The sequence below is a fragment of the Phalaenopsis equestris genome, unplaced genomic scaffold (assembly GCF_001263595.1).
Source record: "Phalaenopsis equestris unplaced genomic scaffold, ASM126359v1 Scaffold001244, whole genome shotgun sequence".
Classification (NCBI taxonomy): Eukaryota; Viridiplantae; Streptophyta; class Magnoliopsida; order Asparagales; family Orchidaceae; genus Phalaenopsis; species Phalaenopsis equestris.
In genome coordinates this window covers 129067-143848 of record NW_018165683.1, presented here as the reverse complement: position 1 = coordinate 143848, position 14782 = coordinate 129067, and the positions used below count along the sequence as shown (strand labels likewise).

At 35.0% G+C, this 14782-nt stretch overlaps 1 protein-coding gene across 1 annotated transcript in view; it reads left to right on the top strand.

Annotated features, from left to right (window-relative positions):
* LOC110033644 (probable serine/threonine-protein kinase PIX7) overlaps window positions 1-10800 on the top strand; it is a 50552-nt gene extending 39752 nt beyond the window's left edge. Inside the window, exon 6 of the mRNA XM_020737692.1 lies at window positions 10034-10800. Within this exon, the coding sequence (XP_020593351.1) occupies window positions 10034-10548 (515 nt within the window). The 3' untranslated portion in view covers window positions 10549-10800. The remainder of the gene's footprint in view (window positions 1-10033) is intronic.
* Window positions 10801-14782: the final 3982 nt, after the last annotated feature.

Here is a 14782-nt window from a genome sequence, read left to right as displayed (position 1 = left end):
ATTATTAGAATAGTATCTCCTACCTCAAGGATCTTCAATAAGGGAGAGGGAAGGACCCATGATACTATTCGCCGATTCTTGGTGGGATCGTTGCCCCCGACGCTCTTAGGGTGTCGGTAGTTCTAGCACGATTAGAGTGACTAACCTGTGGACTATATGACTTTACAAAAATATTTACGAAAATAAAACAAAACCCCTTTTGAATGTTAAAAAAAAACTCGGCATAAAAAAGACTTAAACAACAACTTTTGCATGAAAATCAAATAATTTTTCTATGAAAATTTATAAAAGTCCATGGTTAGTCATTTGGATTGAGGTTAAGAACTACCTTCTGTAAATTGTCGAGTAGACAACTCTTACTCAAGGTCGGGAAGCACACGGCCCAGCTCTGAGTCCCCACTTTTACCAATGTCTTTTACCTAGTCTTGAGCTGTCATATGTAGTTACAGGTTTCTTTTGCTCGTGATTTCTACTACTCTTTTTTATGACTTTCATGCAGGTCTTCTTGCCTTATTTATTTTTCTTGCAAGTATGTTTAAATATGTTGCAAATCATACTATGCTCGCAACATTAATAACGCAACCGTAGTAGATGCACAGGTACGCTTTTACAGTTTACCTACAACATTTTACTTTACTGCATTTTTACCTTTCAAGTACATTTTATTTTCCAGCGATTTGCTTATTCTTCATGCAAAACCAAAATTGAAACAAAACAAAACCAAACATTGACACCAAAACTGTGAAATGTAAACTACTAATCTCAAACATTTAAACCTTGGAGCCGTCGTGACGACAGGAGCTTGGAGCCAACTTTGTGGGCAGCACGGCGAGGAATTCAGATCGAGTAGCAAGAAGATCTTCAGCATTATCCCTTCCTAGCATAATAACAACCTATAGGACTTCGAAGTAGCTTGCCTAGTGCGACGTAAATCCACACTCCCTTTTTAGGCTCCTGCACAACCATGTTGTGTAGCGTAAGTCCTAACTCGCCTTAGGTTTCGAGGTTGTCATCTGGAGTGACGTAAAACTTCTTGTCTTTGTGGGTTATTTGTATAATCGAGTATTATGCATATGTAAGTCCTAAATAATAAAATTGGCAGAATTAAACTATTGAATAAAATCTTCTCTAAAACACAACCACACAGTAGGATAGTTTGGGAAGTCACTGAGGGTTCTCCTCAGGATCTGTGACATCCCCTACCTTTTTTTTTCTTTGGACTCTTGAAATAACTGTTCATATTTGAGCCACTCCCACTTTTTTTTTTCACTTCCTACCATGAGAACCTAAACCTTTAAATCTTGAAGACTAGAACCACTCACTTCCTACCGTGAGAACCTAAACCTTAAAATCTTGAAGACTAGAACCACTGATTATTATCGAGAGTTTTCTCAAGTGACCTTAGTCATTTGAAATGTAATTAACTATAGGGGCTTGCCTCTATAGGGAACTTGGAACCCAGGTAAAATAAACCCTATTTAATCTTTGTATTAGATAGGGGAATTTGTCGGTCATACATAAAAGGTTCGCAGACTAAACGGATGTCACAAATCTCTTAGGTATTTGCGGTATCGGGCACGATTATGCAAACTATTGGACGAATGAGATCCATTTGGTCTCATTTTTTTAAAAAAGAAAATTAAAACATACTACTTTCAAAACCTAAATTATATACCTCTTATTATATTAAATTAAATTTCAAAAATTATTTTCATTACCATATTTTCAAAGCAATCTATCAAAAAGTTGACCGACAGGTATCAATGGGTTGACATCTGGAACTCAGTCGACAAGTTTTTGTTGTGCTTGACCTGATGTGTTTGTGCTGAGCTCGACCCTTTAATTATACTTATTGTGGTCCTTATGGGCTGTCACTCGACCCTTTAATTATACTTATTGTGGTCCTTATGGGCTGTTCATGCTTTTAAAGGCATACAAACTTAATAATAGATTCCCTTATCGGGGTGAGTTGTCATTCCTTTACAATTCCTCTTTTATAGGTGGCCAACAAATGTGATGGGTTCGTCCTTGAGTAAGGCTTTGGTTGTCAGTGCTGGAGCAATACTTGGCGGAGTTACAACTTCTTAGCCATAGTTTTGGTATCATGTTAGGCTTGGATAAAATTTATTACATGTCATCTGAATCTGCAGTGCCAACTACAATATTGTTTTATTAGAATAAATCAACACATATTACAAGTTGTTATTGCGCACATTAAAACAAAGAAACACACTAGTCATTGTTATCTATGACGAACCAACTTGAAATTTGACTCAACAATGACTGCAACTATAATGATAACAACAGAAATTTTAAAAATGTGATTTTTAAGTGTAACTACACAAATGGATATGGCAAACTAATTCAAGTGTTATATTCTTTCTTAAGGGAAGTATCCACCCTCATCTACTCGTTATGTGGATTCCTCCCTAGGGAGAGCCTTTGTATTTGCTTTATATTTGCCTTTGTATTTGCTTTATATTCCTCCCTAGGGAGAGCCTCATCTAGTCGTTATGGGTTTTGAAAAATTTTTAGCTTTATATTTGTAAAATTAGTTGCTACACTACTACTTAGTTTGAAAAAAAAAAACAAAAAACCGACAAGATTTCCTAATTTTATACATAACCTATATGGCCAACTGTGCTTGCCAATTGTATTCTTTGTCACTTAGCAACACCAAGTAATGCTGCCCCACTAAGAGTGAAAATCTCATTTTGTCAAGAATTCCCTTTATATATGTGAGTTTTAAAATGGAAACCACCGCATAATGACAAGGCTCTCACATAGTAATGGTCTTTCTCCATGTGATAAATTGGTCCTAAGGTTAACCAAAGATTCGAAGCACCCACTACCAAATTTAAGAGAAGTAATCATCTCTAATACAATAACGTGATAGAAATATTAATTACATCAGCAAATCGAGTGCATTTTAAAAAAATTGCATGTGAAGTTCTATATATAAAGTTCCAGCACAAGAAAAAAAAGATATATATATCATATTAACATTTTCTTATCATGATACTTTTCTTTTAGTTTCTAGACAAAGAAACTTCATTCTTGAACACCATTACAATCGTGTTTAGATATAAACTGAAATATTCTCTTTATCAACTAGGTTTCACTAGGAGCTTCAGAAACCTTTTCCTTACTTCATCAAATTGCATGGTCATTACTTAAAATATTTTTGCTAGTTTTAGAGGTTTCTAGAGAGGTTCCAGTCTTGTAGTATGATCCTGTAATTGATTGAGGTAATTTCTTACAAGTTGAATTGGTGTCAATGCCCAAGGCTTCGCTTAGGACAGGCCTATCTTCAATTCTCCATCTGATTAGCCATCTTATCTGTAGAAATTGCTGTTGATTGATTGTCTTGTTGCAAATAAGTTTTGGTCGCCTCCAATGCATGTGTTACAACTTGCCCTTATTTCTCATCTTTCACCGCAGCAAGTTTTGACGGCTTCTCAGTCCATTTGGCCTAAATTGTCGTTTCTAATTTCTTTGGAAAACTAATGGTATTATTCTGAAGCCTTAGCTCTTTATAGACTTTGGAATAAGATATGGACGAAAAAAACACATGGCTGAGTAATTGCTTTCTTATATATGTCAAGAGAATGGAGCAACTATGACTTGTCCAAATGGATTTTGAAAAATTTAATGGCCTGATGTTCCAGGAGGTGGTATGAAGCAAGCTGCTTTCTGGTGTAAATTTTGACTTTTTCTTAAATGAACATGCTAGAAGTCCTGGGTGGTGAGCAGCCAGGGGTGTCTTTTGTTGTTTTTGTTCTACTTGAGTTTGTCATCACAAAGGAAGATAGACCAACTTTGTGACCACTTTTAACTTCAAAATGGACAATTAGGAGGATTTCCACTGAATTAGAATTGACTGCTTCAAGTTTCGACTCATCTTCATCGTGGTTCTGCGTGAGATGATTTTTTCTCCTCAACAATCAACTCATCTCTTTGTCGATGATGTCCAGATAAGTCCCCAAGTCTTGGCCAGTACACCAGTCCAAGACGGGAAGCGGCACTGGAAAAACATTTAGTTAGGCAATTGCTAGTTGCTCTATGATCAATCAAAAGAAAAAAAAGAAGAAAAATGATAATTTATTTAATTTCTATTAAAATTAAAATTTACTTATAAGGCATGGGAGATGTTTTTAAAATATCTTTAATCGTTATTGGAGAGTTGTATTGTAGGAGATTTTCACATCTTTCAAAAGTATCACATCCTTATACAAACATGATCGGTGGCTGCATCCATTTGTCATTAATTGAAATAGGCTAAAGTCGAATTCGGCCGCATATTAATTGACTTGAAAAAAAAGAATTGCCCTTTTTATTCTTACCTTTATCTCATGCCCTTTAATCTTAACCGACCTGTATTAGGACGATACAGTTTGATCTTTTTGGCCGTAAGAAAGGTGATGCTCAAACTCGCCACTATATTTAAGATTTTATTTTGTCTTTTGTTTTAAGAGAGATGATAAATGGGAGTCAATTCACCTAAATTATGGATGATTAAACCGGCACTAAATTTATGATCACAACATTCCTAAATTTTTTATGGTTGTGCGAAGCTGAAACAAGGATTGAACGACCAAATAATTTGAAGATTAATGAGATAGATGGTGTTTGAAACGATAAAGGGTAAGGAAAATTAAGTCAAGTTAACCAATTATATGAAATGAAAAGGGCACATTATCTTGATTGCTGAATAAAGGTACAAATTTTAACATTAGGATTAATCTGACATGAGTTATTTTAGAAATAAAATTTACTGCTACATAAACATGAAAAAAATAAGCAGACAGTACAAGCATCATTACCAATAAGTCTTATATTTCACTATTTTGCACTGTTGACTAACCTGAGAGTAAGAACTAATTTATTTTAAGAAATAAAATAAATAAACATCATTCAAATTATATTAACATATGAAACAAAAAGAAATACATTGTTTCATTACGAGACTATTTTTTCATAAGTTCAGAAGGCACATACTAGCATATGTTTAAGCCCATTTCAAAAAAAAAAAAAAAATATATATATAAAGAAAAACTAAAATATAAAAACAAAAAAAGAAAGAAAATTATAAAGAAAAACTAAAATATAAAAACAAAAAAAGAAGAAGAGGAAGAAAAAGAGAACAAATTGTGAAGTCTAACGGTCAGTTTTTTATTACCACCACCTTAGAGGAACTAACTTACGGTCAGTTTTTTATTACCTCTAAGAATGACTACCACCTTAGAGGAACTAACTTGAGATAATGGTGCTGGCAGCTAGCCGGCTTTGAGGAAAGTTATAACAAGTTCTAGTTGACTTGGAGATTGATTGATGTTGTAATGGAGTTATTTATACAAATGATATTACATTAATCCTAAAAAAATGAGGAAAATGATCCCCAGAGATGAACTCGCATTGAGCATTGTCTCTTCCGCCGATTAATTTTTTGGAGTGAGAGCTCATAGGTCCGGCTTGGCTACTAAAAGTTTGAATTTTTCCTCAAGTCGCATGACCCGAACCTTGTAATATCTCTTGAAAAATAATAATAAAATAGCCTAAAAATAAAAATCAATTCGAATTATAACCGTATAGTGGCTCGATTATCAAAAATCGAAGGGGGATTCATTTCGTTCTTAGCCTATAAAGAACGAGCGAGAATGAGAGCGCAAGAGTAGAAGAAATCAGAGTGGTCGTTTCCAGCCCTAATTTGCAACTTCGTTGAGGAGCTTCGCATCCGACACAGCCATCGAGCCAAGGAAAGTGTATTGTGCCGAACCCTAGCTGACATTCTCAAGCCGAGTGGCTTGTGAGCGAGTGATGGAAGACAAGAGGAAGACAAGAGGTATCGAGCCAAGGAAAGTGTATCGTGCCGAACCCTAGCTGACATTCTCAAGCCGAGTGGCTTTTTAGCGAGTGATGGAAGACAAGAGGAAGACAAGAGGAATGAGAAAGAAGCAATGATAGTGAAGAAGAGCAAGGAAAGGAAGATGAAGAGGAGTCGCGTGTTTCTCATACTTGAGATTCAAAGCCTGTGCGAAGAAGAAGCCAAGCGACACCAAGGAGGAATAAAGGGTGAGCCCTAGGGTGCCGTGTGCAAAGGAAGAAAAGGAAGAAGCGAAGGAAAAAAGAAATGTCAGTCAAGCGGCTCGTTTGCTGACGAAGAAAGAAAGGCGGAGAAGAGTAGCTCTCGTGCGAAGCAGGACGCGTAACAACTTTGCTTTGTGGGTTCAAGTGGAGGAGATGAAGCTTTCATGTGGGAGAAAGGCGAAGCTGAGCCACATGCGTTCGTGTTAAGGCTTTCGACCGAGATTAATTAAAATGTGAGTTTTAAATTTTTTAAATTAAGTTATTTAATTATATATATATATATATATATATATATATATAGATAAATAGATAGATGGATAGATATTACTTAAATGTTAAATTTAAGTGCATTTGATACTATGATCAAAACTATGAAAGTCCCGAATTAGAGAGAAGAGGTGATGCGAACTTCTTGTACGGGGTAATAGAAAGAATCGCGCGTATGAAGTGGAGAGCCAAAGCTTAGCGAAATCCTAATTTGTGTGTTGAGGTAAACTTTGTGTTAGACTTATTTATTGAAATTTTATATACATTAAATTGACATATATTAAATATGTTAATATCAAGTTTTGTTATATGAGGTCATAGAGGCTAGCAAGAAAATTTTTGCGTGCGAGTAAGGGAGGTGATCGATCTGAAAGCCTACAAGCTAAATATTAAGTCTTATATTATTATTAGAATTAATGATATAATTAGTGAAATTAATGTTATCAAGTTTTTATTCAATTAGAAAGTGTTGAGTAAGTTTTTATTCAAATTTGAGATTAAATTGAAGTAGGAAGTGTTAATTTAAATTAAAAGCTTTTAGTTCAATAAATTAACTACATTTCTTTTAGTCATTTATGCATAGAATTCACAAATTAATATAATAAATAATAAGATTATAATTTCTCACCAAGTCTTGAAAACTTAACGTTGAATTAAATTATTTCTTTCAGGAAAAATAATAGATTGATATGTTTGTTAGAAGATATTTAGTTTACAGGAGAAGAACTGATGATAGATGTTATGATTATAGTTTTTTTATACTTTTTTTCTTCTGGGTTGTCATATACTATTATATACCCGTTTGAGATGTTGTCTACAGGCTATATTGTTATTTTTGGTTGTTTTGATTTCTGTGTAGTATACTTTATGATTTCTTAATTGCTTTTTTATATATATTGAAAATTCTGAAATTTCGTGGAAAGTAAGTTAACTGTTAATGTCGTCTGACCGTTGTTTTTAACTTATTTGATTTTAAGTTATCAGGTCGAGTTTTGACAAACGTGGTATTAGAGCTATGAATTTTTTGTGATGTCATTTGGATTGATTAATGCTTCAACGGTTTTCACGGATCTGATGAATAGGGTGTTGAGACAATTTTTGTTTTTATTTGTGATTGTATTTATAAACAATATCTTAGTGTATTTTACTGATGAAGCCAACCATACAGATTATTTACATGCTATTTTGTAGGTTTTGAAAGAGAATATACTATATATTAAATTTTCTACATGTAAATTTTGGCTTAGAAGTGTGACTTTTTTGGGCATATTATTAGTAGAGATAAAACATTTGTTGATCATAACATGAACAAAGTGATTGCAGATTGACCAAAACTTATGACTGTTACTTATGTCAGAAGTTTTCTAAGTCAGGATGATTATTACAGGAGATTTGTAGATGAATTTCATGCATTACCATGACATTATTAAGATTGACTTAGAAAATAGTGAAGTTTGAATGGTTAGGTCGTTTTAAGGAGGCATTCCAGAAGATAAAGACTTATTTAATGTTCGCTCCAGCGTTGACTATTCCTTCATGTTCAGATAGGGTTTAGATTTTTAGTTATGCATCTTTGAGGGGCTTGGCTTGTATACTTGTGCAGCATGGAAGGGTCATTGCCTATGCTTCATGGCAATTGAGGAATCATGAAAGAAATTACCTACATGATTTGGAACTTGCAACAGTTGTATTTGCACTTAAGATATGGAGACACTATCTGTATGGAGTCAAATTAATGTTATAACTTATATTATTATTATAATTAATGATATAATTAGTTAAATTAATTTTATTAAATTGTTTTTTAATTAGAAAGTTTGGAAGAAGGCTATTTAGATTTGAGATTGCTAAAAGATGGGTGACATAGTGAAGTGAAGGAATAAATATTAAAGATATATTTTAAGAGAAATGTGAGTAATTAATTTCTTATTTGTATTAGATTAATGATTTATTTAGAAGTTGCATTTCAGATTAATCAAGTTGAGCTTGCTATATGGTTTTAAAATAAATATTCATTTATGTTTTGTATTTTGATTGTTTTAAAGATGTCTCACAAATAGGAGAAAAATAATTGAAATATGAAACTATATTTAAATGATTTTAAATTGATATGAAATGAAAAATAAATGCTTATGTTAATCATGATTTACTATCAGATAATACTCATAGGGGATGTGATATACTTGTACATGATAAAAGAAATAGAAATGGTAAAGATGTACTTTTGAGTGCAAATTTTTTAGAGTGCTCACGGATACAATTTTGAAGATATCTTTGAATATGAAAGTGATCATGATATGACATCTTAAAAGTTATGCATAATAAGTTCGATAAACATTCACATACTAATTTAATGCATAATAAGTTTGTAATTGCTCACCAAGTCATGAAAACTTACCATTAAATTAGATTGCTTCTTTCAGAAAAGAAACAATAGATTGATTTGTTTGACAGGAGAGATTTAGTTTATAATAGAAGTACTGCTGCTGATAAGTTTTATGATTGTAGTTTCTTTGTACTATTTTTTTTTTTTGGGTAGATATATATTGTTATGTACTGTTATTTTATGTTGTATACAAACTATATTGCTATTTCAAGTTATTTTGATTTGTGTTTAGTATATTTCCTGGTTTCTTAGTGGTTTTTTAATATATATTGGAAGTTCTGAAACATTTGTGGAAAGTAAATAATACCGTCTGACCACAATTCCTGACTTGGTTAATTCTAAGCTATCAAAATTTAAGATTTTTTTTTTCTAGAATGCATGATGAGGACGTGCCGACTCCACTAGTGGGATGAAGGTTTTGTTGTTGTTGTTGTTGTTGCTGCATGATTGGGACGTTCCGTGAACATAGAAACTAAGAATTTGCATTCTAGATCTAATTGTGGACAAAATTTTGAAGTGTCCAAGGCGTATTTGATTGCCACCATTCTCTCATTTTTGTGCATTTTGGCTTCTTGAAAAAGTAAATAATTGGAAGGTTGATGCACCCCAATATTTGCATTGGTCGAACCAACTCGAAGAGACTTAACCTAGGTTTAATCAACCAGTTAATGTTGTGAGTCACCCATATGGAGTTGTCCAGAGCTATGAAATGCCAAGTAGATTGAACAAGAACTCAATATAGTTGCACTTGTCGTCTTGTGCAATTGAACTTGGTTGATTAATACATACAGGACAATACCAATTGGAGTCATGTGTTAGATGACGGGCTAGTAGTACTCGTCAATACTCACCTGCTGCTTCAAGCGAACCACACACCGTCTATGACATAAGTTCGAGCTCATTTTTGGGAAAACTAGTTTTCTTAGCTCTCTTAATCTTTTGATTGGATTGTAGTCTTGAGCAGGGTTCAGATTATTTTTCTTGCGAAAAAAGTTGGATCCAATGTACATGTTTAGAACTTTTTGATCAAGCAGGTTGTGATTTTACGGATGACATTTTATATGGGGCCTGTATTATCAAAGCCTACTACTGACAAGACTTGCTAGACAACTCAGCACATGGAGATGTTAGCCGATGAATTTAAATGGGTTTTTGAAAATTTCTTATTTATCAGTCCTTTTTCTTCTGTAACAGATTCGAACCTTCAGTTTTGTTCAACCATGTTAGGGGTAGAAGCTGAATATCTTTTGTTTTCTGTTTATCTGTTCTTCTGATACCCTACAATATTTGCAGGGCATTTAACTTCAAAAAGTGATGTATATAGCTTTGGTGTTGTCCTCCTTGAGGTGATGACAGGCCGGAGGTCCATGGACAAGAACCGCCCTATAGGAGAGCACAACTTGGTCGAATGGGCTCGGCCTTACCTTGGAGAACGGAGGAGGTTTTACCGGCTCATAGATTCTCGACTCGAGGGAAACTTCTCTATTAAGGGAGCCCAGAAAGCTGCTCATCTTGCTCAACGTTGCCTCAGCAGGGATCCTAAAGTAAGGCCTCTCATGAGTGAAGTAGTTGAAGCCTTGAAGCCCTTGATTAACCTCAAGGACATGGCGAGCTCCTCCCCTCTTTTCCAAAACATGCAAGCCGAGCGTGCCACATCTCAAATTGACAGCCAAAATGCAAGGAACGGCTTCAAAACACATGGTTCTTTTGCAAGAAATGGACACCTCGCTGCGAGGAGTCTTTCAAATGGCTCTCATGCTTCATCACCATCTCACCAATCGGCCAAGCCCAATAGCAAACAGGCATGATTTAGTCGAACATTTAATGCTTTTTCTCAGTGATTTAATGTTTTCTGTCTGGTCTTGAAGTGTTATTGCCTGCTGTTCTCATGTGGATATAACATTTAGCATTGAGAGTATCCGCACTCGCTGCTCATTTCATGTGTTTTAAACATCAGAGAATGATGTGCTTTCTTCTTTTATTTTCTAGCTGAAGCAATTAATGCTGGTCTGCATTGCATTTTCAGATTTAACCTGATGCGCTTTTATGCATCTTTTTCATTGCCTTTTTGTGTTGGCTTTTATTCTATAATCCCACGATAGTACGATAGTGATCTTACTAAGAATGCATTTAGAGTATGGGGTACATCTTTTAGTCTATTTTTTTATTAATTTTGCGATAATTGGTGTGCTGATATACTTGTTTTGCCACAGCATTTTGTATTTTGTAACATTTGAAAACTTTGGTCCGGCTTACATGGATATCATTGTTATTCGGGTCTTAACAGTATAACACGACTATAAACTAAAACGAGAGTTTTGGTTTAGCCCTTCTAATAACTTTGGTATTATTATTTGTCTAAAACATATATTAACCTTAAATGAAGATGTCCAAGTGTTGGCCATCAACGTTAATGCATATTTGATGAATTTTTCATCAATTTAAAAATCTTTCACAATTCTATAAAAGTTTCTAGTCTGCATTTTAAATTATCATTCCAAGAGTTTTTTGCTTGATTTGTTGATGTGATCAAGGTAAAAATGTTGCTCTAAACGAATTATCCTTGCATGATTATGAGGACTAATCTTTAGTAGTACTAAAGATAGATGATAATATCTCTTACTTTAGGCCCCCTGGTTGACCGACCAACCTGATATGGGTCATAAATTGGGAATTTTGAATTCTAGGCTTCGAATGACATTTTTTTTCACTCGATATGACTGTGAGGTAAATTTTTAGCAAAGAGTGTTCAAATTTTAATAAAAAATCATCTAAAATCTTGATTTTAGCAAGCTTATAGCTTAAAGTTATATTGAGCGGTTTGTTGAGCCAAACAGAATGACACTAGTTGAATAAAATCTAGCTTGAATTAAGTCGTTAGGTTATTTTTGGAAGCTCTTAGTGCTCAATTGGAAGGTCAAATAATTTTTTATTGATAACTTCATATTCGAATCGGGCATCTCTATGTGATGAATCCAATGAGCTCATGATCACTTAATTATGAAATTGTTAAGACATTGAAATGTTTACAAAATGTCGTCCGATCGAATGAATCTCTTCGGGTTATCCTGTCAAGCAAACACGATTCACAATCTGGCAAACTTAAAGTAGAATCGAGCATCTTGACGAGATGATTTCAATGAGCTCAAGATCACTCAATTTTTATATTAAAATACTTAAACAATTATAAAATGTCGTTTGATTGAGGGAACCTCTTCGGACCTTTTGATAAAGTGAACAAGGTTCCTTTTTTTTTTGGGAGACATCTCCCGAACTTTATGAATAGTGCCCTACACCCTTCTTGAACACGGATCTAGATTTTGAAACAGAGGAAGCCCGGGACATGAAAGAGGAGCTGAGGTTTAGTTTTCCAAATTGAAGGTTCAACGAACGCCACCTACTCCTGCGATCATTGTCGACCATCGTCGATCACGCCCTACTTATCACAAAAAAGTTTCTTGAGGAATCACGACTTGCGCTGTAGAATCCCAGCGTACACTGCAGAGAGGCTTCCATATTGGGGGCAAGATTCATCACAAGAGAGCTCCCTCAATTCCTCATCGTACTGGAGTTTCTTTTCAACTAGATCAGGAAGTTGATTTCTTTAAGGTCTGATAAATGGATTGCTTTACAAGCTCGTATGGAAAATGCCCCCGCGAGGGGGGGAGGGGGGATTAAAAAGCAGCATTTGTCAAATGCCACTCTTGGGTGTGACTGTAACAGTATATTCAATAAATTGTCCATTTCACAACTTACGACTCTGTCTTGAGAAATGAAAAATGTTTTCTAACCTCATTCTGGGATTAATTGATCCCAAGGGGAATCAATTTGTCGTCTTCCATCACGGGGTACAGTTTTCAAGCGGAGCTTCGACTAACATACTCATATTAATAAACATTCCTTGGTAGATTTCTATAAACTTCTTCTATTATAAGCTATAATCGTTGAGCTGACACACTTCGACTAACAGCTTAGGAAAGTTCATACATTCATAGTGATAGACAAAGTCTTCCACTCATACAATCGGAGGACGAGCCCAAGAGGCGAGTCTTGATGAGAAGCTAGTAGAAAATACACTCATCACTAGGAATGTCCGTGAGGGGCAAGTGACAAATATGGTCTCCACCCATACCATTTGAAGATGAGCTTATGAGGAAAGTCTCGATGGAAAGTTAGTAGTGGATAAAATCTTCATTAGGAAGACCCCTTAAAAGAAACTGGAAGACAAGGTCTTCACCCATATACTTGGAAGAAGAGTCCATGAGGCAAGTATTGATAGGAGCTAGTAGTGGATACAATTGTCAGTAGGAAGACCCCTTGAGGGCAAGTGGTAGATAATGTCTTCACCCATACACCTTTAATCCGAGCCCAGGAGGCAAGTTTCCATGAGAAGCTAATAGCAGTTACCCTTGTCACTAGGAAGGCCCCTTAAAGGCAAGTGACAAACAAAGTCTCCACCCATACTCCAAGAAGATGAGTCTAAGAGAAAAGTCTCGATGGAAAGTTAATGGATGCACTCTTCATTAGGAAGGCCCCTTAATGGTAAGTGACAAATACGGCCTCTATACATACCCTTGGAAGATGAGCCTAGGAGACAAGTTTTGATGAGAAATTAGTAGTGGATACATTTCTCACTAGAAAGATTTCATGAGAGCAAGTAATTGGCATGATCTCCACTAAAAAAATCTTAGAAAGCATGAGCCTCAAAAGGTACATGATTTTCTTTATATAAAACTCATATGCTAACCCAGATTGCAGACTTATATATATTTAAGAAGCCAAAGAATCTTAATAAGAAAAACCCTTAAAAGAGTTCAATGTCACTTTGCCCTTAGTGAAGAGGCGTAGACAGTAAAATTACTCCAGTAGCGGGTCAACGAAGGCTCCAAAGTTGGGCAACAACAGCTCAGAAGTTGGGCAACAACAGCTCAGAAGTTGGTCAAAAACACCCAAGAAAAGGGGAAACTACTTTTTTGAAAGAAACATAAAAACAATCTCAGAAGCAATTTCAAAATTTCTACTACATCAAGAAATAAAAACGTATATACAAAGACTCCATCACAGTTTACAAATGTCATATCAAGCGATTGAAAAGTTATAACGATCAACACACATCAGTATAAAAGCTATAACACAATAATATAAATAAATACATTAATCCACACTACAATATCCTCCTCATCGTCAGGAGGTCTGTAACTTCAGGTTCTCTTCTTCAAAAGCTAACACACTCGTTTGAAAATCCTGCAAAGTCTCCACATTCTGGATGAGGGGATATTCTTTTAGTTCTCGCTAAGGATATAGTTGACCTTTACAATTTTGGTCTTTCAGACCCTCAAAGAAAGGGCCAACTCTTCTTCAAATTGCGATGACATCACTTCATCAAAATTTTGGTACTTTTGTTGATTTTTAGAGGCACAATATTCTCTAAATATCTGTTTCTCAGCAATGTGAAAATCTCCCTTATAAAGTGCTACTTCAACACAAAAAATCTCTTTCATAGAGCATCATACTAGTTGACGGACTGGAGAATCCCCTCTAAAATGCATGCAGAGGGAGGGCTGTGGGTTCTAGGATGTGTGACAGAGAAACTTCAAACTTTCTTCACAAAGAATCCCTTTTGAAATGCGTGATGGAGAGACTCGTGGTTTTTTTTCATGAAGAATCCCCTCCTAGGTAGTGAGAAAACTCCAAGTTTTCTTCATTAAGAATCTCCTCCGGATTGCTTGGTGGGGAATCTCTAATATTTCTTCACAAAGAATCCACTCTTTAGAATGCGTGATAGGAAAACTAACTTTTTTCCACGAAGAATTCCTTCCAAAATGCTCGATGGGGAAGCTTTAATATTTATAAATGAAGAATCACCTCCATAATGCCTAGTGAGGAAACACTAATTAATGCACGGAGGTGAAACTTCAACTTCTCTCCACAATAATCAAAATAGTTCCATAAATGAATTTAGTAGGATTCAAACGTGGGAGGTAAAGTCTCGCGCCAATTGAGCTAAATTTCTTTCCTTATATAAGCATATACTTATGGAAG